Source organism: Emys orbicularis, chromosome 1 (genome assembly GCF_028017835.1).
Source record: "Emys orbicularis isolate rEmyOrb1 chromosome 1, rEmyOrb1.hap1, whole genome shotgun sequence".
Classification (NCBI taxonomy): domain Eukaryota; kingdom Metazoa; phylum Chordata; order Testudines; family Emydidae; genus Emys; species Emys orbicularis.
Genome location: NC_088683.1, coordinates 232,163,010 through 232,188,536, shown reverse-complemented (window position 1 = coordinate 232,188,536; position 25,527 = coordinate 232,163,010). Strand labels below are relative to the sequence as shown.

At 42.9% G+C, this 25,527-nt stretch overlaps 1 protein-coding gene across 1 annotated transcript in view; it reads left to right on the top strand.

The window, feature by feature from the left end:
• Positions 1 to 1,803: 1,803 nt before the first annotated feature.
• EGFL6 (EGF like domain multiple 6) overlaps positions 1,804 to 25,527 on the top strand; it is a 73,129-nt gene continuing 49,405 nt past the window's right edge. The window contains exons 1-2 of the mRNA XM_065423369.1: positions 1,804 to 1,880; positions 22,743 to 22,852. Of these exons, the coding sequence (XP_065279441.1) occupies positions 1,804 to 1,880; positions 22,743 to 22,852 (187 nt within the window). The remainder of the gene's footprint in view (positions 1,881 to 22,742; positions 22,853 to 25,527) is intronic.

Genomic DNA, 25,527 nt, shown 5'->3' with positions numbered 1-25,527 from the left:
GATGGTTTAACACAGACACTGGTGTCAAACAATGATGCATTCTCTCACCTCTTCTGTTTGGCATTACCACTGACCTCATTATGAGAGAAAGCGTAGACCAATGCAAAACAGGCATTGCATGGGTCAACAACAGGACACTAGAAGATTAAATTTTGCTGACAACACAGCTCTTCTGAGTGACTGTTCAGCCAACGTGCAAGTCAAGATTGAAAGTATCACAAAAGAAAGGATTAATAGTTATGAAAAAATAAATAAATCTGAGAACCCCAGCAGCTCTGAACTCACACATTATGTTAGAAGGCAAAGGAATACCAGGGTGAGTCAATTCTCATATCTTGGCAGTAGCACTGAAGCCCAGGGGGATGTCCAGAAGGAAATAATGTCATGAATTGCCAAGGTGGCAGCTGCTTTCATTAGCTTGAACAAGACTTGGTCACTGAAAATCTACAGTTTAAAGACCAAACTCTCACTCTTTAACTTAAATGTTATTTCCACCTTAGTATAGGAATGTGAAAGCTGGAAATCCACCAAAGGTATAGACACATGTCTAAATGTCTTTGGAAGAAAAAATGCCTCAGGAGAATACTAGATATATAACAAATGCCAAGATTCCCTAGGAAGTTCAACAGCTTCTTATCTCCAAAGTTATCTAGAAAAGAAAATGGAAATATGTGGATGCATAGGTGCTGGAACCGGGGTTGCTGGAGGTGCTGCTGTGCCCCCTGTTTGAAGGGGTTTCCATTATATACAGGGTTTACAGGCTCAGCACCCCATTATATAAATTGTTCCAGCACCCCTGGTGGGATGTGTTAAGAATGAATGCTCTTGCCCTTCAGGGCAGGGACCATCTCCCGCTCTGTTTGTACAGTGTCTAGCACAAGGGAGTCCCATTCTTGGCTGGTCTTAAGCACTGTCATACTAAACATGTTAAATAACAATAAATGTTTGCCATGGCAGGGAGGTCGGGGGCAGCTGGAGGAGAGAATACCCATACAGGCAAATATGAAACTCTTGGTTTGTAAATACACTTATGCCTGAAATTCATTTTCCTTCATGTTTGCACCACTAAAATCAATCGCTGTTTGCAGAAAGCCAGCACAAAACGCGTGGGAATGTTTATGGGAATTTGTACTGTCCATCGCTAATAATCCATGATTAACCACTTTTGTAAGCGGGGTTTGTCAGGAGTCGGACTTGTCAGTGTCACCCTTGTTTTACCTCCTGAATTAGGTGCCATCAGCCTCCACTTCACAGGTGAAGCTGTGTTAAACACAGTCTGCCTTTCTCTTCCTTCCCCTCCTCTCGGCAAGCAAGAATCTGGGTAATGCTGAATTTCTTTTCTCTCTCTTTGCGGTGGGTTGGGGGGGGGGTTAATTACTGGGTTGGTTGGGGCCAACCCGGGCCCACCTTTCCCCGCATCCCAAGCTCAGCGGTCACTGTATGTCACTTGCTGTGAAGCGGCAGCAGCGTGCAAAGCCCAGCGTGTGTGTTGCTGTAGGCGGGTCCCCCAGTGGAAGCGAGTGACCCGCCCCCAGCCTACCCGTGTCTTATTTAACCAGATCCCGGACTAGCAGCGTTTGGGAGGGTGGGGGGGCAGCGGTGTGGATGTCCCCGCTGGCGGAGCTTCCCGCAATCCTCCTTTGCTCACCCGCCCGCCCGCCGCCGGTGCTGGCTGTCCCTGGCTGCTGCTAAACCTCGCTCAGGAGCCCCGAGCTGGCACTGGAGGGGGAGGCAAATAACACCCACAAAAGCAGCAGCACAGAGCTTCCCCCCCCCCTCCCCGCTTCTCCTTGCAGCTCAGACATGGGGCCGATCGCTTGCAGCGCTTTGCTAGCCACCCTGCTGCCCTTTGTTACCCGCGGATTTGCTGACACAGCCAGGTTAGTAGACCAGGACCGGCCCAGGGCACTGCCTTCCTCTGCATTGCACGGAAGCCCCGCGGGGGCCAGGCAGGGGTGGGTGAAATTGGGGGGGTGGTCTGCCTGTCTCTCCCAGCGAAGGAGCGCTCAGACCCTAGGCGAGAGCGGGACAAGCTCTCTGCAGTGACTAGAGCAGAAGTCGTGCGAACCTTTAATGCGCCGAGTATCCGCCCTTTGTTTCTGCTGGCCAGCGATCAGGGAACGGGCGCAGTACAGATGTGTTGGTTAGTCTCATCTGGTTGCTGAACGCTTCCTGGGACGTATTTCACCCTGTGGGTTGTCCGCCAGCTGTTTGCTTTGGCCGTCTCTTCCACGGTTCGCTGTCGGGGATGTGTGATTGGTCACCCCAGTGTTTCTGCTCTGATGGGTGAGTGAATCTCTTCAAATTAAGAGGAGGGAAATCAGAGAGATCAAGGTGGCGATAGAAACACTTTTCCTATGAACATTTGCACAGACACCTGTCCACCTCTCCTGGTGAGACTGTTTTTCTTTCTGCAACCATTCATGAGAACAAGAAAAATCACTTGTGCTAATGATAACAGAAAACTAATACAAAGGGCTGTTGATTTTTTTTATTAAATTAATACAGTATTTGCAATTTTTTCTTCAGTATTTTCCCAGTTCTACTCAAATGTGTGTTAATTTAAGTTTTTCCCCTATTCCTCTACATGATGATCCTTTTTAACAATATATATGTTGGGGATGGATTATATAATGTGTGTGTATTGGATGTGTATTGCTATATGTACATTGGTACATTACAAATATATGTACCTATCTCATGATACCTAGGTATAAGTGTAAAACATATATTATGTGAATTGCAATTAGAGAGAGACCCAAGCTGAACATTTCAGAATCAGATTCCTAACACCGCAAAGTTTTGGAGCATTTGGATCTAGAGTTTTAGGTTGATCCTGTGGGGAAATAGAACCCCAAATAAACCCTCCAACAGAGATCTGTTATGCTGATGGCCTTTACACAGAGTAGGGCAGGCCTAAAGCCTGAACTAGACTAAAAAAACACAGTTTTCTGCCAAACTCGGTCAAGTGTCATGTCCAGAGGAGGGGGGAGGGGGGAAAGAGTGAAAAGCCCCAACAGCAGCACTGGTGAAATATGTTCATGGCTAATGAAATATAATAACCGCTTGTGTGAAGCAATAGGTAACTTTAGCTAAATGCAAACTGACTCATGCAGCTTCTCCTTTGCGTGATCTGTGACCCACTCCGTGATTCCAGCTATCTGCAAAAATAGCCAATCATAGATCCTCTTTAGGCGTCCCATGGAACCCCCCCCCCCCCAATCTTTAACCAAAAGACCCCGGAAAATAACGTGTCTTGAGAAATGTACCCAAACTGGTGCCAAGTACCACCCCTGGGGAAAACCACTTCTTGGAAAATTAATAAGGAAGGTACGGGGGGGGGGGGGGGGGAGACTGACCCCGACCCTACTTTCTTAACTTGCGGTTTGGGGGAGGGACTAACCCCAACCCTAATTTCTTAACTCATGACTATTGTTTGTACTTGGCTTGCGGTTTGACGAAATAAAGCAGCCTGCGAGCTGCTGCTCGGGGTGTCAGTCTTCGGACTACACCCCAGTGCACTGGTATGTATGTCAATAAACTGGCCTCAGGCTTGAGTCTTTGAACTAAAATGACTGCGTGGGGGTCTTTGTCCACAACAATTTGGGGGCTCGTCCGGGATCACTCGACGTCCCACCGGACCGGAGGACCGTGGACCGCTCTCACACCGATCCCAGGCGCCAGGTAAGAGACCCTTGTCTCTATTTGGGATTCGGTGAGGAGCTGCCTATAGGCTCTAGGTTCAGGTGAGAACGCGCTGTGATCCGAACCTTTTAAGGTTAGACTCATTTGCCTGACGCCTGTTCGTTTTGTGTGTGTCCGTTCTGTAACTTGTCTGTTTAAATTCTTGCATCATGCTGCGCTATCTCTATCATTGTTTCCTTAGGCTATAAGCTAGGGGGGGCGTAGGGAACTGTCTGTTTTGTGGTGTGTACACGAGGTCTTAGACCCAACGGTTTCCTTGGAACAGCCTCGGTGAAATTACTGGGACATCCGTCTGGCAGTTAAACACTTTTAGAGTGCCAGCCCAGAATAAAAACAAGTTTCGGATGACAGGAGATTATTCAGGCAGGAACAGAGGCTAAATAGGCTGGGTGATCTCTCCGGGACATAAAGGAAACCACAACTCACTCCAGAACTGAGTGGCCCGAGGACTAGAGGTAAACAACTGAGAGGGAGGCATTTAATGCCTTCTCCCTATGTCCGGGCATAGCTCACTATCCTATTAAGGGAGAGGCTGTGCACGAACAGCGTGAGAGAGTGTAAATTGAGGTTTCTAATCTCGATAAGAACAAGAAGTACGCCAAACTCCTATGCTTTGCCTTTTTAAGCTTTCTACTTTGTCTTAGTCAGCTCTGTGGCTCTCGCCTTCTGGGAGGTGGTTTCCCCAGGGGGGAGTGAAGGGCCGGCTGCTGAGGAACCCCGGGAAAGTGGACCCCATAGTGAGGGGGGGCGGAATCCACTACCTGGACCCTAACAGGAGGTAGGGCGTAATCCAGGAAGTCCCGGAGCAGCCGAAGGGGCCGGGGTGGCTCCCACCAGCAATAGGCTGTGTGGACTGGTGAGACCTGCGGCCCGGGGATTGGCAGCCCTCGCCACCAGCAGTAGGCTGTGTGGCTGGGTAGGACTGTTATAGCAAAGATCCCGGTTTAGGTGTGGTGTAATTGTAAGTCGTAAGGTGGTTCCGGGACCTGCTACGGGCGGGGTAAGGGACCGAGAATAGTGGAGACCCCCGCTTTGTGTGAGTAGTAGGTCCTCACCCTTTTCTACCCGTTAAGTGACAATTGTGTCCCTCCTCGCTCGGAGAGCGGGGAAGCCCCGGGAAACCGTCCACGTACTCCTAGGTAGTAGAGTATCCCATCCTGTTCTCTTGAAGGCGGGCCGGTGCTCTCTACTGGGGGAGAGGTGTACGGGGACCAAGTCTTTCCTAATCTTCTGTGTGGTTGGCCTACGACCGAAACCCTTCCCCAAATCTTCCTTTGGGAGCATGGACTCGCGTGTGGAGTGAGCTCTCTTCCCTTCCTTTGGAGCATGGACTCGCGTATGGAATGAGCTCCAGCCCCTGTAAATCGTTTGCCAAAACCTGGGGCAATCGGGCATCCTACCCCGTTCCTCTCAGAGGCGGATTGGTAACTCGTTGCCGGACAGGGTGCAGGCGAGGACCCCCCCCTTATAAATCCTCGCCAGTGGTGTGAATGTTGGGAGGGGTTGGCCTCACCCCGAGTAACGGAGGCTAGGAAAATTGGTCTCGCCTGGAAAGGAGACTAAGGCTTATTGCTGTGTTTTAGTGTTGTTTAACTATTCTTCAAGCATGATAGCAAGTGTTTTAGTGTTGTTGTGTTGTTTAACCACTCTTTAAGTATAATAGTAATTGCTTTGTTAAATAATTAATCCTCTTCTACAAGGAGGGTTGGTAAAAACAGCCCACCCTCCTTGCTGAATTGATAGTAAAACAATGCCTGTGCCCGTGAAAAAAAGGATTGGGCCCAAACGGGCAGGCAACGACAGTTTAAGGAAGTTAAGAGGGGGGGGTTGAGGGGTTAACTCTATAGTTGCTGGTGGAAATTAAGTAATTGCAGAGTTGGCTTCTTGCTTTCTTTCTTTTATAATAGTAATTGCTTGAATAATGGTGTGACCTTGTGCAGTCTATATGGTTTTATAAAAACTTGATAATAAGTCAATATAATGCAACTGGGATATGCTTCATGCAAAAGGTCTCTTGTAAGGTATCATTACAGAGCTTATAATCTACTGAGTATAATCATCTGATTTGTATAAATGTACCACTCTTGTATCTAAAACTAGAAATATAAAATGTATCTCTCTATCAGTGTTATAGAGGGCGAACAATTTATGAGTTTGCCCTGCATAAGCTTATGCAGGGTAAAACGGATTTATTTGGGTTTAGACCCCATTGGGAGTTGGGCATCTGAGTGCTAAAGACAAGCACACTTCTGTGAGCTGTTTTCAGGTAAACTTGCAGCTTTGGGACAAGTGATTCAGACCCTGGGTCTGTGTTAGAGCAGACTGGAGTGTCTGGCTCAGCAAGACAGGGTGCTGGAGTCCTGAGCTGGCAGGGAAAACAGGAGCAGAAGTAGTCTTGGTACATTGGGTGGCAACTCCCAAGGGGGTTTCTGTGATCCAACCCGTCACAAATGGCATAAGCTGTAAAACTATAAATAAATGTTAAAAAAGAAATTCTTGGTTTCTTTGCAGCCATTCCTTTGGGAGTGTCTGTAAATAATCCAGGCAAAAGGTTATTAAGGTAAAATCATTTAACTATTAAAAAAAAGTTAGTTGAGTTTGTTAAGAAACACTCCTGTTGTGTATAATTTTTGTTTTATAAGTTTAGGATAAATAAATGTTGTTTTGGGGTTATAGAACCAAGAAAAATACTTTTGCCAAACAAAGTAAACTAGTGTTGTTTGGTTTTGGTATTTAGCATTTAATCCTTAAGGTGACTTAATGCTTTATAAGATATAAATTGTTTTAAATAAAGACCAAAGTTGTGGCTGCAGCAGGGTAGTCAAAGCCAGGAGAATGGAAAATTTTAAATCTGTTTTGGTAACAAATAGCAAATAAAAGCTAATATCAACTAAAAAGCCACAAATAGAAATCTTAAAGTGTTGCTGGGTACACCTTATACCCTGATCACCTTTGGCGCTCCCCGGACGGTTGCGCCTCAGGTGCTCTGGCCCTATTTGCCCGCGTGCATCACCGGATGACCGTGCACCGTTGATTGCTGCAGTTAAGTAAAACTTTTCCTCTGTGGCCCAGCACTACTGCCAGCGACGTAATAATTGGGCAGGCAGCACTTTTCCCTCTTTGGGAACTCTTTCTAACTATTTGAATTAATTTTATTCAAATGTTTAAATGTTATAATTGTAAGTGTGTGTTGGTTTTAGTAATATATTTTCTTGCAAGAAGGGAAAATGCAGGATCTTGGGCGGAGGTTTTGCAGCAGTTTTTGCATTGGTAAAATATGTCATGCTGGGGCTGTTGTAAAGCTTTTGCTTAAGGATTTTGTGTCACAATCTGGCATATCTAAATTGATTATAAGAAAGCTATGTGCAGCTTCACAGATCCAGTATGTGTGCAGCTTCACAGATCCAGTATGGCCAAATGCCCTTTAAAGGCCACTCCCAATCAAGGGACCAAATTCAGCCCTCATAAAATTTTTTACCAGGGCACCCAATGCAGCTACCAACAGTGCCCTGCTGGCCTGGCTCAAATAAACAGCCGTTTAATAAATTACACAATAGTCAGGCACTAACAAAATGTGTTAGGTCTTTTTATATACAGCAGTCCTGCCACTCACTGAAACCAGAGACTGGGTCTGCATAAAGGTCCATCAGCAAAGAACTGTCCTGGCCCCATGCTAAGGGACTCTTGTCCGCTGACAAATCCATTAAGCCTTCGGACCTTGCTAAGAAAACAACTTCTCCACCTGAGGCCATAATAAAGCCTCCAACCAAGCAAGGTGATTGTGCTGGTAACCCCTCCCTTGCAGCCTCATTGCCGGACAGCTAAGTGAACTAAGACTACGAAATCTTGAAGAATAGCTTGCGGAAGCTAGCCAAAACTACCTGAAAATGAAACTTTTAATATTCCTCAGCCTCTCCTCCTTAACGAACTTGGGGTGGGGAGGGAAAAAGTAATTTTTTTTTTCTTCTAAATCTTGGCCAATCAGTAGCCTCTGGTTTGGCCTGTGTCATATTGCAGTGTACCCTGGCTCTACATGGTTGCCCATTGTTGTAGTCCCCGCCCCCCAGCTACTCCCCCTCATACCTTCTCCAATTCCCATACAAATCTGTCTGGCCGTGGCCTCAGAGAAATTCAGGTCTAAAAACAACAAATGTGGTATAGCACACCCTACCGATGGAATTGTTGTTTCCAGTGGTGGATTGTGCTAAATGCTACTATGAGAACCACCACTTTCTCATGTCCCTTTCTGCTTTCCAAATAACTACCCAGTACCCTGATTGTTCTCAGAGAGCGGCCATTCGACTGGCCCAGCTTGTGCAGTGGAAAAGTTTTTATTGAGGAAAAGGAGGCGTAGTAGAAGGGATCTTACATGGCCTAACTGAAGCAGCCGCTATTTGGACAATAGACAAGGCCCAAGATCATAAAGAACGCCTGGAAAATTTGAAAAAAGCATCAGGCCTCCTTACTGAGGCAGGGTTAACCAACACCTATACCAATATAAAAGCCGTCCATGCCTTGTCAGGACTGGGAACCACAACCCAAACCCTTCTATCAAAATTAATAAACACCCTTGCCTTAGCAGGAAAGGACACTGTCTGGGATTCAGCTTGTAGTCAAATGCAGAATTTCTTTAACGGTCTCTTGGAAAAAAAATGCAAACAGATGTTTTAAATCAGCGGTGGCCTGAAACCCTTACCACTACTGTGGGAGTGCCACCCGAGCTGTGGAAGTGGAGAAATACGTGGACATTGTCAAAATGGAGCTGTGACTCTGTTGCATGTACCTTCCAAGCTTCGGAACCTATTAATGGCACCTGGGCTCCAGTGCACTTACTTGTGCCAGAACCCTGGGCGAATTGTCTATGGGATTGGGTTATCCACCGGCAGGTCTGGGAAGTTAAACCACCCCATAAACCTAGCCATTTCATCACCACTCCCTATGATTTCGCTGCTCAACATATCTGGGTGGGTATTGGAACCTTGTGGTCATTATGGCCCTTGGAACCCCCACAGCTATTTTGCCTCCGCAAATTGCATCCTAAAGAAGTGGTTAACGTTTTGATTTGGCATGTTGGGAAGGGGAAGCGATAGGTAAAGATCCAGAGGGAAAATTACTATTTAGTAAGAGCCATGGATGTGCCCTGCCATCGGACCCCCACATCCCTATCCCCTTTCACCTTAACTTAACCACTGCACAAGGAAGCCGCTTTATTGTATGGCCTGCTAATCCTCAGGTTTATGTAACCCTCCATCCAAGTGTTCCTTTTACATTTAATTGGACTTCCCCTATCCCTAACCGCTTCCTAAACCTCACTTCTCTACTCCCTCTGCTCTCCAACTTATCTCACCTGCAAGACCCAAATGCATGTAATAGAAATAGAATACAACAAAGAGGCCAAAGCCTTCCAAACTGCTTATCGAGTACATACCTTATGCTTCTCCCACGACATCGCGTGCTTTGCCTCTAAGGAAATTGCCCAAGTTACACCCAGTTGGCTAACCTCTTCTGCCCTTCACATTCTATTTTAAATTGTTCTAGCAATTTGTTGCGGATTAATGTCGGCTGTTGCTTGTTGTCTATGTAAATTTTGCCATTTGCCCCGGCTCCCGGTTCAGCCCCGACCACCACTGAAAGCCCTTTTTATTTTCACAGATGTTCCCCACCCCACACTATATTGTCCCTCAGATCCGGAAATTAACCACCTTAGTATTAATTCTGAATCTAAATAGTGTCCTATGGCCTCTTTTCTAAATAAGGATAGTGATGCCTATATGGCATCAGAGGAGGGAAATTGTGGGGAAATAGAACAGGGGGGCCTTCTTTTTGATAGCCAGAGCTTTGAATCTGTGGGCCCCAAATAAACCCTCCAACAGAGATCTGTTATGCTGATGGCCTTTACACAGAGTAGGGCAGGCCTAAAGCCTGAACTAGACTAAAAAAACACAGTTTTCTGCCAAACTCGGTCAAGTGCCATGTCCAGAGGAGGGGGGAGGGGGGAAAGAGTGAAAAGCCCCAACAGCAGCACTGGTGAAATATGTTCATGGCTAATGAAATATAATAACCGCTTGTGTGAAGCAATAGGTAACTTTAGCTAAATGCAAACTGACTCATGCAGCTTCTCCTTTGCGTGATCTGTGACCCACTCCGTGATTCCAGCTATCTGCAAAAATAGCCAATCATAGATCCTCTTTAGGCGTCCCATGGAACCCCCCCCCCCCCAATCTTTAACCAAAAGACCCCGGAAAATAACGTGTCTTGAGAAATGTACCCAAACTGGTGCCAAGTACCACCCCTGGGGAAAACCACTTCTCGGAAAATTAATAAGGAAGGTACGGGGGGGGGGGAGAGACTGACCCCGACCCTACTTTCTTAACTTGCGGTTTGGGGGAGGGACTAACCCCAACCCTAATTTCTTAACTCATGACTATTGTTTGTACTTGGCTTGCGGTTTGACGAAATAAAGCAGCCTGCGAGCTGCTGCTCGGGGTGTCAGTCTTCGGACTACACCCCAGTGCACTGGTATGTATGTCAATAAACTGGCCTCAGGCTTGAGTCTTTGAACTAAAATGACTGCGTGGGGGTCTTTGTCCACAACAATCCATTATAACGATAGTGAGGAGGGGGTGTGAAATGTGGATTCTAGTTAGGAATTTGCAACTTCATGGGTGGCCATACCTGGAGTTTTGTTTCAAGCCTATCACTAGCTTTAATGTGTATTATTCAATTCAGTTTTGAACACCTGCTTTTGCTTTTTCCTTCTTTAACTGGTTTCTTATCAGTGGCTGTTGCAGCAGCTGATTCTGGAGGGCAATGATCCTCTTCAACTTTGATTGGGTGCAAGCAGCGGTTTGTGGTGATCAGCTTTTCCTATTTATGCTGTTTCTGCCTAAGCAGAGAGATTCTTGTATGGTACTTTGACTGACAAGGATTTAATAGACTTTCCATAGGCATCTATATCTTCATGTGTTTTCCCCCAGAGCTTTGGATGCATCAAACCCTCAAGCATTTTCCAGTAAGTAGGTGCAGATAGATGTGTTAAATTAAGAACTTCTTGTTGGTACAACTCTGATTTTTATAAAGCTGAGTATAGCTAGGTTCACCAGATAGCAAGTGTGAAAAATCGGGATGGGGGTGGGGGGCAATAGGTGCCTACATAAGAAAAAGCCCCAAATATCAGGACTGTCCCTATAAAATCAGGACATCTGGTCACCCTAAGTATAACGCTACTGAAGAGACAGTTATTAAGACCTTCCCTCTATTTTACAGACTATAGACTAAACTTTCCCTGGAGTAATTCCACTGAAGTCAATGGGGTTTCACTGGGGATGGCTCTGGCTCTAACTTAAAAAAACTCAGGAGATATAGATGAATACAAAGAGGGTAAGCAAAATACAGAAAGCTATAAATTGTCCTTCTCTTAAATTTGCTTGTAGAAATAGACACTCTTAATAACCATATGTTAAAGGTTTTTAAACATTTGTATCCCACAAGGAGAACATCGAGGTAAGGTCCAGCATACAATTTTGAGAGGGAATTAACGAAGTTATTCAGTATCAGACAAACTTTTCCAGGGCTTCACATTCAGAGTTAAGCAAAAAGCCATAAAGACCCCAATAAAATAGTAACTATTAAAAAGGAGAATTCATAGCAATTAGAGATGAAGTTTTCAAGATGTAGCATGGTTTATTTGTTTAGCATTAGGGTCATGAACTGGTATGTTTCTTATCAGCAAGTGGAAGTGTGCTGTTCCAGCATGTTCAGAGCTGTCAAGTGCTCAGTTTTTCAGGAACTGAACAGGGACTCAAGTGTATGAACTCCAGAGCTGCTCATATAGAAAACACATTTTGCACTTCAAGCAGGGCATCCGTAACCAGCATTATGTTTGTGTTAGTTATTTCTTGAGGTTTTATGCATTTGTGTTTCAAGCTTTTTCAGAGGCCTGAAATTGCAGAATGAAAGCATTTCAACAGAAAATGTTTCTTTGATTTTTTTTTTATCTGAACCAGTGATGTGTTGTATAAAAACCTCAATTATATAACATTAAACCAGGAAATTTGAAGACTGATGCTTGCTCCATGTCCAATGCATAGGTATGACAAGACAGATTGGTGGTGGCGGTTCCCAGTGGGTTTTTTTGGCCAAGATCAGAGTTGCATCTTGTTCTAATAAAAACAGACTTTAAACATCTAGATAGAAGGGTTAAACAGCATGTTAAATAGATTTTGTAGAGGATACTAAATTAAAGGGACTCAAAAATACCAAGTGTCCTATAGAGTTTAGAAATATGGACAGGAAATAGCAAAATTAGAATCAGCCTTGAAAAACTGAAGTTAATACTAATATTATTTTTCTAAAAGGAAAAATAATCAGTCACTGAAAAGGCCGAGTCCTGGAAAGAAATGATAACAAAAGGAAACATACAGGTCATAAATTGTTAAGAAACAAGCTTGCAGAGAGCTAAGAAAGACAAGAAGAAAAGATCGATACGATTTTTGCAGTGTGGTCAGAGGCATCATTGTGGAGCAGATGAAAATGGTTCTTTTCTTTAAAGTTCAGGTTATTCTACATATTAGGGATGAAATTCTAGTAAAACTTCCATTGATTTCATTGGGGCCAGGATTTCACCCTAGGCCCTAGTCTTGCAGTACTAACTCAGGAAAAACTCCCATTGATTTAGACGGGAATGTTGTCAGCAAAAGGACTGTAGAATCAATCCATTTGAATACTGTGTTTAGTTCTAGGTCTTTCATTACCAGAAAATATATTTGAACTGGAAACAGTTCAGAGAATAGTGACAAAATGGTGACATGCTGAAAAGAATGGCTAAACATTAGGGAAAGAATTAAAAGAACTAGATTTGTATAATGTGATTAGAGGGAGATGGGCATGAAAACAGTCTACAGTTATTTAAAGGGTAAAAAAACCAGGGCTGAGTTGTGCCTTTGAGGCATAACCATGCTGTAGAGGGTTTTTTTGGGGGGGGAGAAGGGCTGGGAGGAGGAGGAGGAAGGGCATGATGGAAACCTTAGGCAAATTCTTGCTGACTCAGCCAGAATTCCTCCTAGGGTTCTGAAGGAGCTCTCACTGAAGATGAAGCTTCACCATGGGTACGTCTTCACTACCCGCCGTATCGGTGGGTAGCAATCGATTTATCCGGGATCGATATATCGCGTCTTAACGAGACGCGATATATCGATCCCCGAATGCGCTCACCGTCGACTCCGGAACTCCACCAGTGCAAGCAGCGGTAGCGCAGTCGACGGGGGAGCCGCGGCTGTCGATCCCACGCCGTGTGGACCTCAGGTAATTCGATCTAAGATACTTCGACTTCAGCTATGCTATTCGCGTAGCTGAAGTTGCGTATCTTAGATCGATCCCCCCACAGTGTAGACCAGCCCCATGTCTCATAACCAGAGTTGGCTAGGGCAAAGTTGGGAATATCCTAGAATATTAGGGTTGGAGGTCATCCAGTCCAACCCCCTGCTCAAAGCAGAACCAACCCCAACTAAATCAAATGATAACAGAAGATAAATGACAAGGATTTGTGCAGATTGATTTGTTTTTCATGAGAGGTCATAACTCAAAGTAAAACAAACACACGGCTTCAAATGACACAGTGCTTAAGTGTATGTATAGAGTACATACCATAAAGCATACCTATTATTTATGGGTGTATCTGTCACAAGTTAGCAACATAGTCTGGGGTAAGAAGAGAGCCAACTCTATTTTTTTTCTCTCATATCATCCTTAACACTGATTGGGTCACTTCCTCAGTTACTCCTGGGGGAATTCTGCACCAAAAAATTAAAATTCTGCGTACAATATTTTAAAATTCTGCACATTTTATTTGTCAAAATAACAATATAATCACACCAGCTTCAATTATTTTGGTAATTTATTTCAAAATACTTGTCAGCAACTATGTCTGTAACAATACAGACAACAAAAAAGATCCAGGAAATGTTTTTTTTTTTTTGTCAAATAGATTCCTTACTAGTCATATTAATACAGAATTCTGAGTAATACATCTAAACTACAATACAGAAATGTATTTCCCGCACCCTTCTGAAGCAATGCAAAGGCTTGGCTGAGTCGGGGTAATGGAGGACCTGAGGGAAAGGGAAGGAGCCTAGGTGTGAACTTGGAGGGTTGTTGGATGTAGGCAGAAGTATGGAACAGGGTTTTGGGGTTTATAGTCCTGCAGAGTTCTTGTATTTAATAATGTTTTTGACGACCCAAGTAGTAGTCATTAACATTTTTAATGGATTAGCTTTGGATTCTTTTATACTATCTATGCTGCTTTGGGGTTCGCTCAGGCCGGTAAGGGGTTGAGTCAACACCTGCCTTGCAGCTCTGGGTGTCTTAAATGTTCTGCTGCTGTGGTTCCCAGCTCTGACACTAACAGCCAGTCTTACAAGCATGCAGGTCACACCCTGGCTTCCGCCATCCAGTTACTCTTTGCAGGCGGACCTCAACAACCCTTTGAGCCCTGAGTTCTCACCCCACAAAGTCTTCTTACTGTAATTCTCGCAAAACCTTATCAAGTTTGCTGCTCCTCTAAAAGACAGCACACAGCAGCTGATTACCTTTATCTGAGGTTAACCGGCACTCTTTCAGTCAAAGCACTGAGTTGGTTTATAGTAAAAGTAAGTTCACTGACAAAAGGAAATAGGTTAAAGTGATATCAAGTATAAAGAATTAAAATAGAAATGGTTAGAAACAAACAAAAGTAAAAACACGCTTCTCAGACTAAAACTCAACTTAGCAAACTAGAGTCTTTTGTTCAAAGAAGTTTTTCTCAACACAGTAATTCTTCCAGCATGGCTAGCCCATTCTTTAGCCATGACCCAGCTCACTGAGCTCAAAGTGCTTGGTTTCTTTGACTCCTAAGGTGAAGGGTAGCTTAGGGGTTCTGTCCTCTTCTTTTTATAGTCCAGTAAACTTTTGAAATGTATTCTTTGAGACATAAGCCCCAGACAAAGTTTTCTCTTCACCTGGTTAGCTTTGTTTACCTTATATGTAAATATACCTTTGTCTCTGCCTGATGACCAGGCAGGTCACACAAGCAAATACACATTCCTTTGTCTAAGGCAGACTGGGCTTAAGCATTGCTTGACAAACACATTTTAGAATGTAATTCTAGCACCTATTTATAACTGTTTGTACTCATCCCATACACACCACTGTGACATAGAGGCCTATTTGTGGTTCATTATTCTGTGTCAGCAACTCATCAGGCCTGACATACTCACTACACTTAACACATTGTTGTCATGATGTATACCCAAAAGGTGGCATGTAATACAACATTGGAAAACTAATAACTTACTCACTCATTAATATTCTTGCATAATGTATGTATGGGTTGTATACTAAGTTATGGATATGTGATAAATTATATTTTAAAAATGTGTTTGGCAAGCAATGCATAAACCCAGTCTGCCCTAGACAAAGGAATATGTATTCATTTTTCTGACCAGCCTAATCATCAGGCAGACCCAATGAAGGCACACTTACATAAAAAGTAAACAAAGCCATCAGGTTAGCAAGTGGGGGAGATAGTAACCTCTTAATTATAAAGAGAGGGGCTCTGAACCTCAAATATAAGTAATTGAATCAACTGTATACACTATTACTGTATTATAAACGTGTGTCTAGTAAGGTCTTTTACAAAAGCTAATGACACACTAGTGACTGATATCATTGTAAAATTTAAGTATTAATGCTATATGAGGAATTATGGATGCTCCCTGATATTATGCTTTAAAGTCTATGACCAAACAAAAGGAGAAACATGTTTTCTCCCAGACAGGAGGGAAGACAGCTCACTACCTGTTACCAGTGAAATGAAGCAAAGTGTGTCCAAAAACAATGGAAGCCCCATTTCAATATGCATCAGCAGGGGAATGGGTAGCCCACAGGAAGGGAAGAACAGCATGAGGCCATCCCGAGTCTGAGGACAAAACAGTAAGTTTGGGAAGATAGATGCCAAGATGGCTTCTTCTCTATCACTGGACAGACACAAGGGGTCCAGAGCTCTTACAAGCTGAGAAGGGTGGATTCTTCAGCCCAGGGGGCTGAGGTCTCTTGGAACTGAATATAGCTGAGAAACCTGCTTAGGCAAAGATCTTTCAACTAGGTAAGGCTCGGGAAACCAGCACCTTGTACCTTCTGTGGAAGATCCTGACTGAAAGTCAGCCATGGCAGGAAAGAAAAAGATTTAAAAGAAATTTACCTTGAACTAAAGTTATAGCTTGTTGAGTTAAATCTTAGCCACTAGGAAGTGTATTTTACTTTTATTTGCCTGTAACCATTTTGTCATTATCCCTTGTACTTGAACTCAGTTAAAACCTCTTTGTTAATAAAATTGTTTTACTTTTCATCTAAACCAGCCCTGTGCTGTGTTTGAATTGAAGTGATAATGAAGTCCAGTTAAATAAGGTGCTGTGCTTTTGTCTCTTTAAGTAGCAGTAAACCTTATTAGTGCTCTGAGTGTCCCAAGAGAGGGCTGGATACTTCAGGGCAGATGGATTGGGGAAATTCGGGACTGGGGGTGTGTTGGGGTTACTTGGCTAGTGGAGACCACAATGGAGCTGTTGGGTTGTAGATAGGCTGCTGGGGTCAGAGCGCTGAACCAGGGCTGCACTGCACACAGACACTCAGGGCACTGTATGTTTATCTGACGGGTGTTGGTGTCTGAGCTGTGAACCATAGCTGCAGAGCATTTAAGGCACCCAGGGTTACAGAGCAGATGGTGACACAACCTCTCACTGGTCTGAATTGCACTCCAGAATGTGACAACCATTCAATGATTTTTGGGACTGGCATGTTACCAGTTTGTATATGATACAGATTATGACAACAGTGTGTTAGGTGTAGTGAGTATGTCAGGCCTGACAAGAGTTGCTGACACAGAGTAATGAACCGCTAACGGGCCTCTGTGTCACACTGTCAAAGTATGACTTATGAGAAATGAATGCAATTTCAGATGTAGAATTTGCTCTTTTTCCTTTGTCACAGGTCTGAAATAATACAAAAATACTGGGGGAAGAGGGTGTCCGTAGGGTGAGTTATCTCCAAAATTTGGGTGCACTTTGCTCACCTTCATCCCTAAACTGCTGTATGTAGCCTATTTCCCTTCATGAGTGTTGCTGTATTTATCCTATCTGGAGTGTCTGTCCTACCATATCAATTAATTTATCTCAATGGGAAAGTGGTAGATCAGGAGAGTGGGGAGGTCACTTCTTACAATTTTAGAGGTATTGCGTGTGATTGAGGTTTGTTCTCTTACCATCCAGCTGGCTTACATCATCCACAGTACAGGCCCCTTCTACACATGTGAAGAGTTAGACAGTTATGTGCTCTGGATTTATGTTCTATAGAATCCTAGAAATGTAGGACTGAAAGAGAACTCAAGAGGTCATCTAATCCAGCCCCCATGCTGAGGAATAGTTGACTATTGTGCCTTTAATGTTGTTACTTTGAGAAACTGCCAGCTCTCCTGAACTTCTTTCTCCCCTAGCTTTTCTTCCCATGGAGGCTTGTGATGGGTTTGGTCACAGAGACCCCCCTTGGGAGTGTCACCTGATGTGCTGAAACTACCTGTGAGCCCGTTTTCATGTTTTAGAAGTTAAGGCTTGGATTTTCAGAGCAAGGTATACATTTGGGACTCTGGAACCTATTGATTTTTAGTTGGAACTTGGGCATTCAAATCCCTTGGGTAGCTCTGAAAAATCTGATCTCCACTTGTTAATGTAGGGTTTAGGAAGAAACTCCTTAAATTGACTCCATGAAGGACTAATTCATTGTTCTTCTGAAGCAGCTCACTGAGACAGGATACTGGATTAGATGGGCCACTTATTTCTTTCAGCATGGCAATTGCTACATTCTCATGTGCAGAAGTAATTATAGATGCAGATCGTCATCTGGTATAACTCATTGTAGCTCCGGTGGAACAGCGCAGATTTACACCAGCTGATCTGGTGGTTAGTATTTTGTTTTGATTAAAAAAAAACCTTTTAGTTATCAGCAAGTATTGGTGACTCACTAAGGTTTACAAACCAAAGCACCACATTCTGATGCTGGACTGAACTCGTTTGTAAGTAAAGATTACGTCCTAACAAGGAAACTAGCATTATTAATGCTATCCTAGCAATGTACTTCATTTTATTTTAATTGACTGGAAATCCCAATCATTAGTGATATAAATATATAAAATTTCTACTTTTTAGAGACAGGACTTTTTAGGAAAGAGTAACAAGGATTCAAAAGAGCTGGTTAGGTCTCTCTTTGGGTCTCTGTGATTTCAATTGCAATAGGAGCTTATTATTAACATTTTTATTCCACTGACCCATGTACCTTAAGTTTACTGTCTTGCCTGCTGTGTGTTCAGATTTATCTCCACTGCAGAAACACATCTTGCTTCATAAACGTGTGAGGTGATATTCCACAAAGCACGTACGGACTGCTGCAACAAGCCATAATGCTGATCCAACCACCACTGGCTGTCATGACCTTCCCAGGACCAATTCTCAGCTCTTTCCTTTAGGAAAGCATAGTGGGATCCTCTGGAGCAGCTGATATGGTTATGGGAGCACGTGGTGATAGAGGCTTATAATGTTATGAAGGATTATATGATTAGGGGGGGTCCCTGTGGTTATGGGGGCCCATACAGTTAGAGGGGGTTCTATGGTAACAGGGGGCCATATGGTTGTGGAGGTTATATGGACACAGAGGGCCGTGGAAACTGTGGGCTATGTTAAACCCAGCAGGCATATCCATGGAAAAAGGAAGAACAAGGAAATGAGTGGTAAGATACAGATTCACCTCTCAGCACATAGGCCTGGCTTTGAGAAGTGTTGAGTACATCGAACTCTGTGTGAAATAATGAGAGAGTTGCATTTAATCAGTACTTCTGCAAACATTCCTAATGTTTCCCCATGTTTCACTTGATATGTCTTTCTTCTAATGCCTTCCTGGCTATGTGCTTCCTCTATTATCAGCACAGTGGGCCTGATTCTCAACTACCCTATGGGTTTTTACACCACTCTGTAAAGTGCGAATGGAGCAGGCATCTTAAGGTGTATGTTACCTACATTTACATTGACTTTAATGCTTCTTTCCAATGCCAGAGGCATGTCAAAAGACGTCAGTGTCAATGAGAATTAGGCTGTGTTACCTCCTATCCATGTAACAGAGGGGTAGCCATGTTAGTCTGAATCTGTAAAAAGCAACAGAGGGTCCTGTGGCACCTTTAAGACTAACAGAAGTATTGGAGCATAAGCTTTCGTGGGTGAATGCCCACTTCATCCTATCCATGAATATGTACCATTTCTTTCTGCCTTTTAACTTTCTAACTGCAGCTGCACAACAGAGAAGCTTTTCGAGTGTCTGCTTTTATTGTTTTGTTTTAGTTGAGACTGACCAGATTGAAACAAGTAATTCAAAATGGTGGGAAATAGCCTTGATTGTCAAACTTTACAGCTGCAGTAAAGAAGACAGATAACCATGTGAGGAAATGCATCACTTTGGAGCTGGTGATAGGATGCAGCCCTTCATGCAACCATGGAAATAGTCTTGCTACTCTGCTTTCTTTATTCTTAATGTTTTGATAATTTTCTACTCCCCTTTATTTCCAGTTCAAAAATATACCACATCTTACTATTGGTCTTCTGGTTTTAATTGATCTTCCAGTTTCACCAAAGGCTTACACACCACTTGGCCAAAAGTGTTCTCCAGTTTTGGATACTTCCAGGGTTGGTGCACATCTCAGGAAAGATTGTGGCCTGTTATCAAAAAATGTTGAGTATGAACAGCTCCCGTTAGCTTCAGTGGGACTTCTGAGTCCTCAGCACTTCAGAAAAATAGGCCTGGAGCCTCTCCTGTCAGGCCTCTAAAATTAATGGCTCCTTTGGAAAGAGGTTGGCTTAGCTGTATCCAGAAGTGAGATCATTGGAATATTTGCTGATTTGTTCTGTTAGGTCTGAAGTCTTGCATGAAATATTGTCACTGGAATTTAAAGGATCAGAGTAGCTAGGCCTTCCAATTTAAAAACAAAAACAAAAAAACTAAAAGGAACATAGATTATATTAGGGCATTTGTTCTCAATGAAGTTTGTGAGCTGGGGGTGAAAGGCTCATTGCTTAATGGCAAAAGGTTTATTCCTCAGCAGTTCAGGTCTTTAATGCTACAGCTTTAAATTCGTCATTGATCCTGGTGTATCTCAAAGGAGGGGGATGAGTTGAGACATCTCTCTTGGTGACGTGGACAGAATGGTGCTTGTGGTACTCCAGAGCAAATGGAGACTGAGATGGATTTACTATATTTCTTCAAGTTTGGCAAGGATATAAACTCTTGTGCTTCAGGGTATCATCCAATAATGGGGATAGATCTGATTGATGGGCGGGGAATAGTGAAAAAGGTCCTCCAGGGACAGGTGATCCCAACCTGTGTTCGGCTGGATTTCTTGCACCTCTCTGTGAAGCCTCTGGTACTGACCACGGTGGGGAAGAGGCCTGATCTTCTGTAGCAATGCCTACGTTCTTCCATTCCAAGGAGGAATCCATAGGTATGGTCTGATATTGAAGACTAGAGCTGGATTGCTCTTAAACAAAATCCATGGCCAGACAGCTAAATCTCCCCTCACCAACTGAGCATTCTGTCATGTCCTTAAAGAGGCAGGATTGTCTGGATAAATTTTTCCTTGTGTGTCCTCAAATCAAAAATTTGATTAGTGGAATATGTTCATCTTCTGGGACCTGAGAGTCACAAAAATGTTGAAGATTTAGTGGAAAATATAATCTTTTTATCTGCAGTTCCTGCAATATCAAGCCATGGTACATCCAGGGGATTTTATATAAGAATGGTAATATGGAGTGCAGTGTCAGTTACCTCAAACCATTAGATTCTTGTACTGAATTAATGGTTTGTGCATTAATCTCTTCATATCACACATGAGATTCCTGACTCCTGCAGATGACTTTGGAGTAGTGTCATTTGTCTACATGGGCAGAACGGACTCAGGTGTGTTTTCAAGACCCTTTCCTAACAGAAAGCTTTTTAGCCATAAGTAGAATGATTTTTAAAGTAGAAAATACACCCCCAACAGAATTTCTTTAAATCTGAGCAGCATAAAATGCCTTCCCTCAATGTTAAGGCACAGAACATCATTGAAGTCTATGGAACTGTGCTGGTATACACTGGCTCAGCATCTGCCCCTTGAGTTTTACAAAGGAATATTCGTTTGTTAAAGAAAGGGAAAGGCAAAGCTTTTTTGAATAAAAGCCAAACAGCCCCAAATTCAGAGGCTGTGAATAATGAACTGATTAGTGGAATGACATCAGAAACTTTAACATGCATTTGTAAAGTTAATGGTGTCAGCCAGCCACAGGTGGCACTGTAGCACCGACAGACCCCGGTCGTCAGTGGGCGGGATCGAACCTGGGATCTCTGAAGCTTAGTGCATGAGCCTCTACTGCATGAGCTAAAAGCTACCTGGCCCTTAGAAATTAATGAGTTTGCTACAGCATTAGCTAAGTGGTCTCAGTGCCACTAGAGAGGACCGAACACCACACGCAGGAGGTGTGTGGGTTACAGTATCATCTTTCTACAGCCATTATGGTAGCAGGCTTCAATGAAACCTGACATGACCTTCCAAGAACTAACGATCAGCAAGACATTTCTTTGATCTTGCCTTTTCTAACAAACCTGTTGCAACAGGTATATTTATATTTTAAGACGCACCCTACCAGACCAAGACACTTCACTGCACATGCTTCTTCCTTTGGGGAGAGGAATGAGAGAATAAGCACTACGTGAGAGATGAGTCACGTGCCTTAATGCACTGCTGGAAGGCGCTCAGATACTATGGTGGTGAGCGTGTTATAAAAACCTCTATCGAATAGACTTTACAGAGCTCCATCAAACCCCCAAGTCTTTGCCCCAGGGTGAGATGCAACACTTTGTTTAGGCTCGCCAATAACTATGAGCTCTTGGATTCCTTCTGCTGACCTGTCTCCTGGCTGGCCTGCCTCTGGTGACAGTTCCATTTCAGAAGGCAGTTTTGCTGAGGGAAATATCATTCCCTATCTTTGGAAGTATTCTTTTTCTCTTAATTTATGTGACTGGTTCCTGTGGGGATGAGTGCCTGAGAAATCTGTAATGAGTATTGTAACTCCATAGTTGCTCTAATAAAAGTTATATTACAACTCAATACAGGGTGACAGGCATTAATGACACTATCATCAGGAGATAAAGCGATGACGTTAATATGTATCAGAGGAAGTACAAAAATTCATGAGTCTTATTTTCAGTATAGGACTTATATGTTCCCGCAAATTGCCCTGTAAATACCCACACCTTCACCTGGAAATTCTAGCTACTGAACTATCTCTAATGAGGCAACATTTTCTTTGAGGAAGGACAAATATTTGTAGACTTTGTCAAAGAAGTGTATTAAGGAGGGGCGTGGAGAAGGGGGTGGACGCATGGGATTTCAGGTCAGGGACGGAGTTTCGTGCATAGGTGGCTGAATGGCAGAAGACCTTATGGACAAGAGTTGGAGGAGGAAAAACAGATGGGCTGGGGGGAGGTTAATGGGTGGGTGGGGGACCCCAAAACCATCACTGCATAGTAACCACCTCAGGATTTATGCAACACTGATTTTCCATAAGTATTGTAATTTGGTCATTAGCATTGTAGAATTAGTCACGGCGGCCCATTTCCTCATCTGGTGCAAAATGGAATCACCCCATTGACTCCAGTGAAGCTACACTGACTTGTACGAGCTGAGGATCTGGCCCTATTTTCTACTTTGCAATTTTAATAGAAAAGCTGTAAGTTAGTTACAGTTTGAAAACCCTGAACCGCCTACTAAGCATCCCTTCAATGAACCCTGCTGACTACTTCAGTGACGCACGTCAGCAACATTAAAATGTGTGGTGGTGGATGAAATTTGATTAAAACATGCAAAGGAGGCAGTGTGATGGTGGATTAAAATGTGTTCCTCTGCTGCAGCTAATGTTATGCTTCGTGCACAGCTCAAGAGGTCACAGGCAGCTGATGAGTGTGAGCCAGCCTGGGGTTTGTCGCTACGGTTCTAAGCTCGAGTGCTGCTATGGCTGGAGAAAGAACAATGGGCATTGCGAAGGTAACATTAGCAAATAACCATTGACATCTTCATGACTGTGTGCTTCGCTTTTAATAATGTGGCTCCTTATGGGCCCACCACAGGTTATAGGAAGCAGAACAAGTGAGGATTCAATATCCTGTAGGAGCATGAAGAAAATAAGTGGTTTTTAGAGAGCATCCCTTTAAAAATGCAGAATTGGATAAACAGAAGCACCCAGTAAAATAGATTCATAACTTTAACACCAGAAGGGACCATTAGGATTATCTGGCCTGACCTTCTGCATAACACCGAAAGATGAGAATTGGAGAATGCCTGTACCAAGATAGCCATCGAAAATTAGAACAAGATCCAAAAAATCAGAAATGCAGACTGTAATCACTAAAACTATATTTACAGACAGATGCTTTTCATTAAGTAGCAGCCTTTATCTTCAGATTCTCTGGGAAGCAATAGTTTCCACCCTTCTAAAAAGAGAATAAAATTCAAGCAACAAGTCCATCTGAATAGAACTTATGTTGCCAGCCAGTATTCTGGTCCCTGGGGAGCTGGTTTCATGAAGGATCAATGGCTTTTAAGAGGCTTCCAATCTGTTAAGGGCATACAAATGCTAGGAAGAGGGTAATATGAAATCTCTCCCCAGCTGTATTTAGGCAAAGCACAATGAACTCATAAAATGCCAGACTTTAGGAGGAGTCAATTTCTCAGCTGCTCCATCTGCTGTGCCGATAAACTTAGCGCTGACTATCTGTCGAAGTTTAATAAAGGTTCAGTGTATAATTGGTAAAAATCAGTAGACTGCCGTCTAAAAGGGACTGATGCCCAAAAACCTTTTCTCCTTATAATTGTATTAATATGCTTTTCAGATAGCAATGCTAGTTTAAAAAAAAAAAAAACTTGAGCAAAGGGATTCCTTAATAATTTTGCATTGTTTGTATAACTCTAGTTCTGAAGAATACACAGAGGTAAATATGGCAATAAGCAAAAGTAATTTGGATGAGCAAATGCAACTAGTCACTTTTTTCCCCAAAAAGCATTCAGATGACCTCCTATTGGTGTCCAGTTTTCACAAGTTCTTGAAATTCTTCACCTGGCAGATTTCTGGTTTGAGTCAACCAGGATGTAAATCTAAACTGTAAATAAAGATGCAGTAGCTCTTCACTCTCGGTGAGGATTTTTTTTTTTTATACTCATTTGATTTCACAGTGTGCAACTTTTCATTCAGGGTTTATGTCAGTTTAGGTACGGTGAAATTCTTCATTAATTTGAGGTACGAGGTGATTTAAACGCAAAGGATTAATACATTTAATAAATGTTTAACAAATTTTTAAAGAACTTAAAAAAGAGACCAAAATTCCATTGTGCTACTTCTGGCAAATTCTAAATTGTGGCTTTCCTATGTGCTTTAACTGGTAATACAGGTACACAAGAGAATTGGGACAAGATCCTATAAACTTTGTGCACATCTCCAGGGCTCCTAGGTGCTATGGTAATGCAAATAACCAACAGCAACAATATCCCACTGACTTCAGCAGGAGTTACTTGTATCTATGCATTGCACAATTAGGTCTTCAATTTAAAAAAGAAAATGTGTCATACTGGAGAATATCTGCTTTTGTAAAATATTTTAGGGTCTCATGTTCAAGATACAATGCTCGGATTCTCGATTACTAAATACCATTTTATGAGCTCCTCTGGAAAATAAAATAACAGCTCTGTAGCAGGGTAAGAAACTTGTAAAGCACTGGGGAAATAGGTGTTTCACAACAGACTTGTGACAAATCAGTTAAGTCCTGATTTACCAAACAAAAATCCACATTCCCCCAGACTACTCATAACCACTGTTCTGAGCACCAGTGCTAGTTTAGGTCAAATTTTTCAAACTTGGGTGTCCAAAGTTAGGCATCTAAATCTTATTTAGGCCCTTAAGTAGTCTGGTGCTCAAAACCTCCGGGGGAAAAAAAACAAGGTATTTATTTAGGCGTCTAGACAAGAATTTAGGTGCCTAACATTGAACACACATTTGAAATTTTTGCTCTTATTTTTTATTGCTTTAGCAAAAAGGGAGATTGGAGAGATCTAGATCTTGAACAGCAAAAGCTGACATTCTTACAACCCACTAGCTCATGGATACCAAAAATGTTAAGATGGCAGTTTTCCAGTTCTGCAGTGCTTAGTGGTGTACAATATTGGATGCACTGAAAATTAAGCCATAATGGTTAGTGAAATATTAAACAGTTAAAAGTCTGGGTATATTTTAAAGTACTGGTTCATTAAGTCTTTTGCATGCTGTGTAGCACTTACTGATGTTAGTAATCACACTGAATTTCTTGCTCATGTGAGCAGGTTTTTTAAAGAAGTGCCAAGCCCTCAGAACAATTTGGAAGTAGTAGAAAGAAGGGCACCCACCTACTGGCTAATAACGTTCTGGGTTGTGAATTAAAAAGCTTAAACTCATAAATGTTCAGGCTTAACAGGTGGAAGAGGTATCGTAATTTATAATCTGCTCTAGTGCGCTGCATGTTTCTCCCAAAAGAAACCGCTTCCGAGCAAAAGATATAAAGCACAACTTAGTAACCACCATGCACAAGCCAGAGGCAAGGTTATAGATAAAGGTGAGGCTAGAATCCAGAGGTGAATCTAGCAAGTAGGTTGGGGGCACTGAATTAGGTAGGCAATATTTCACCTTGAACAGG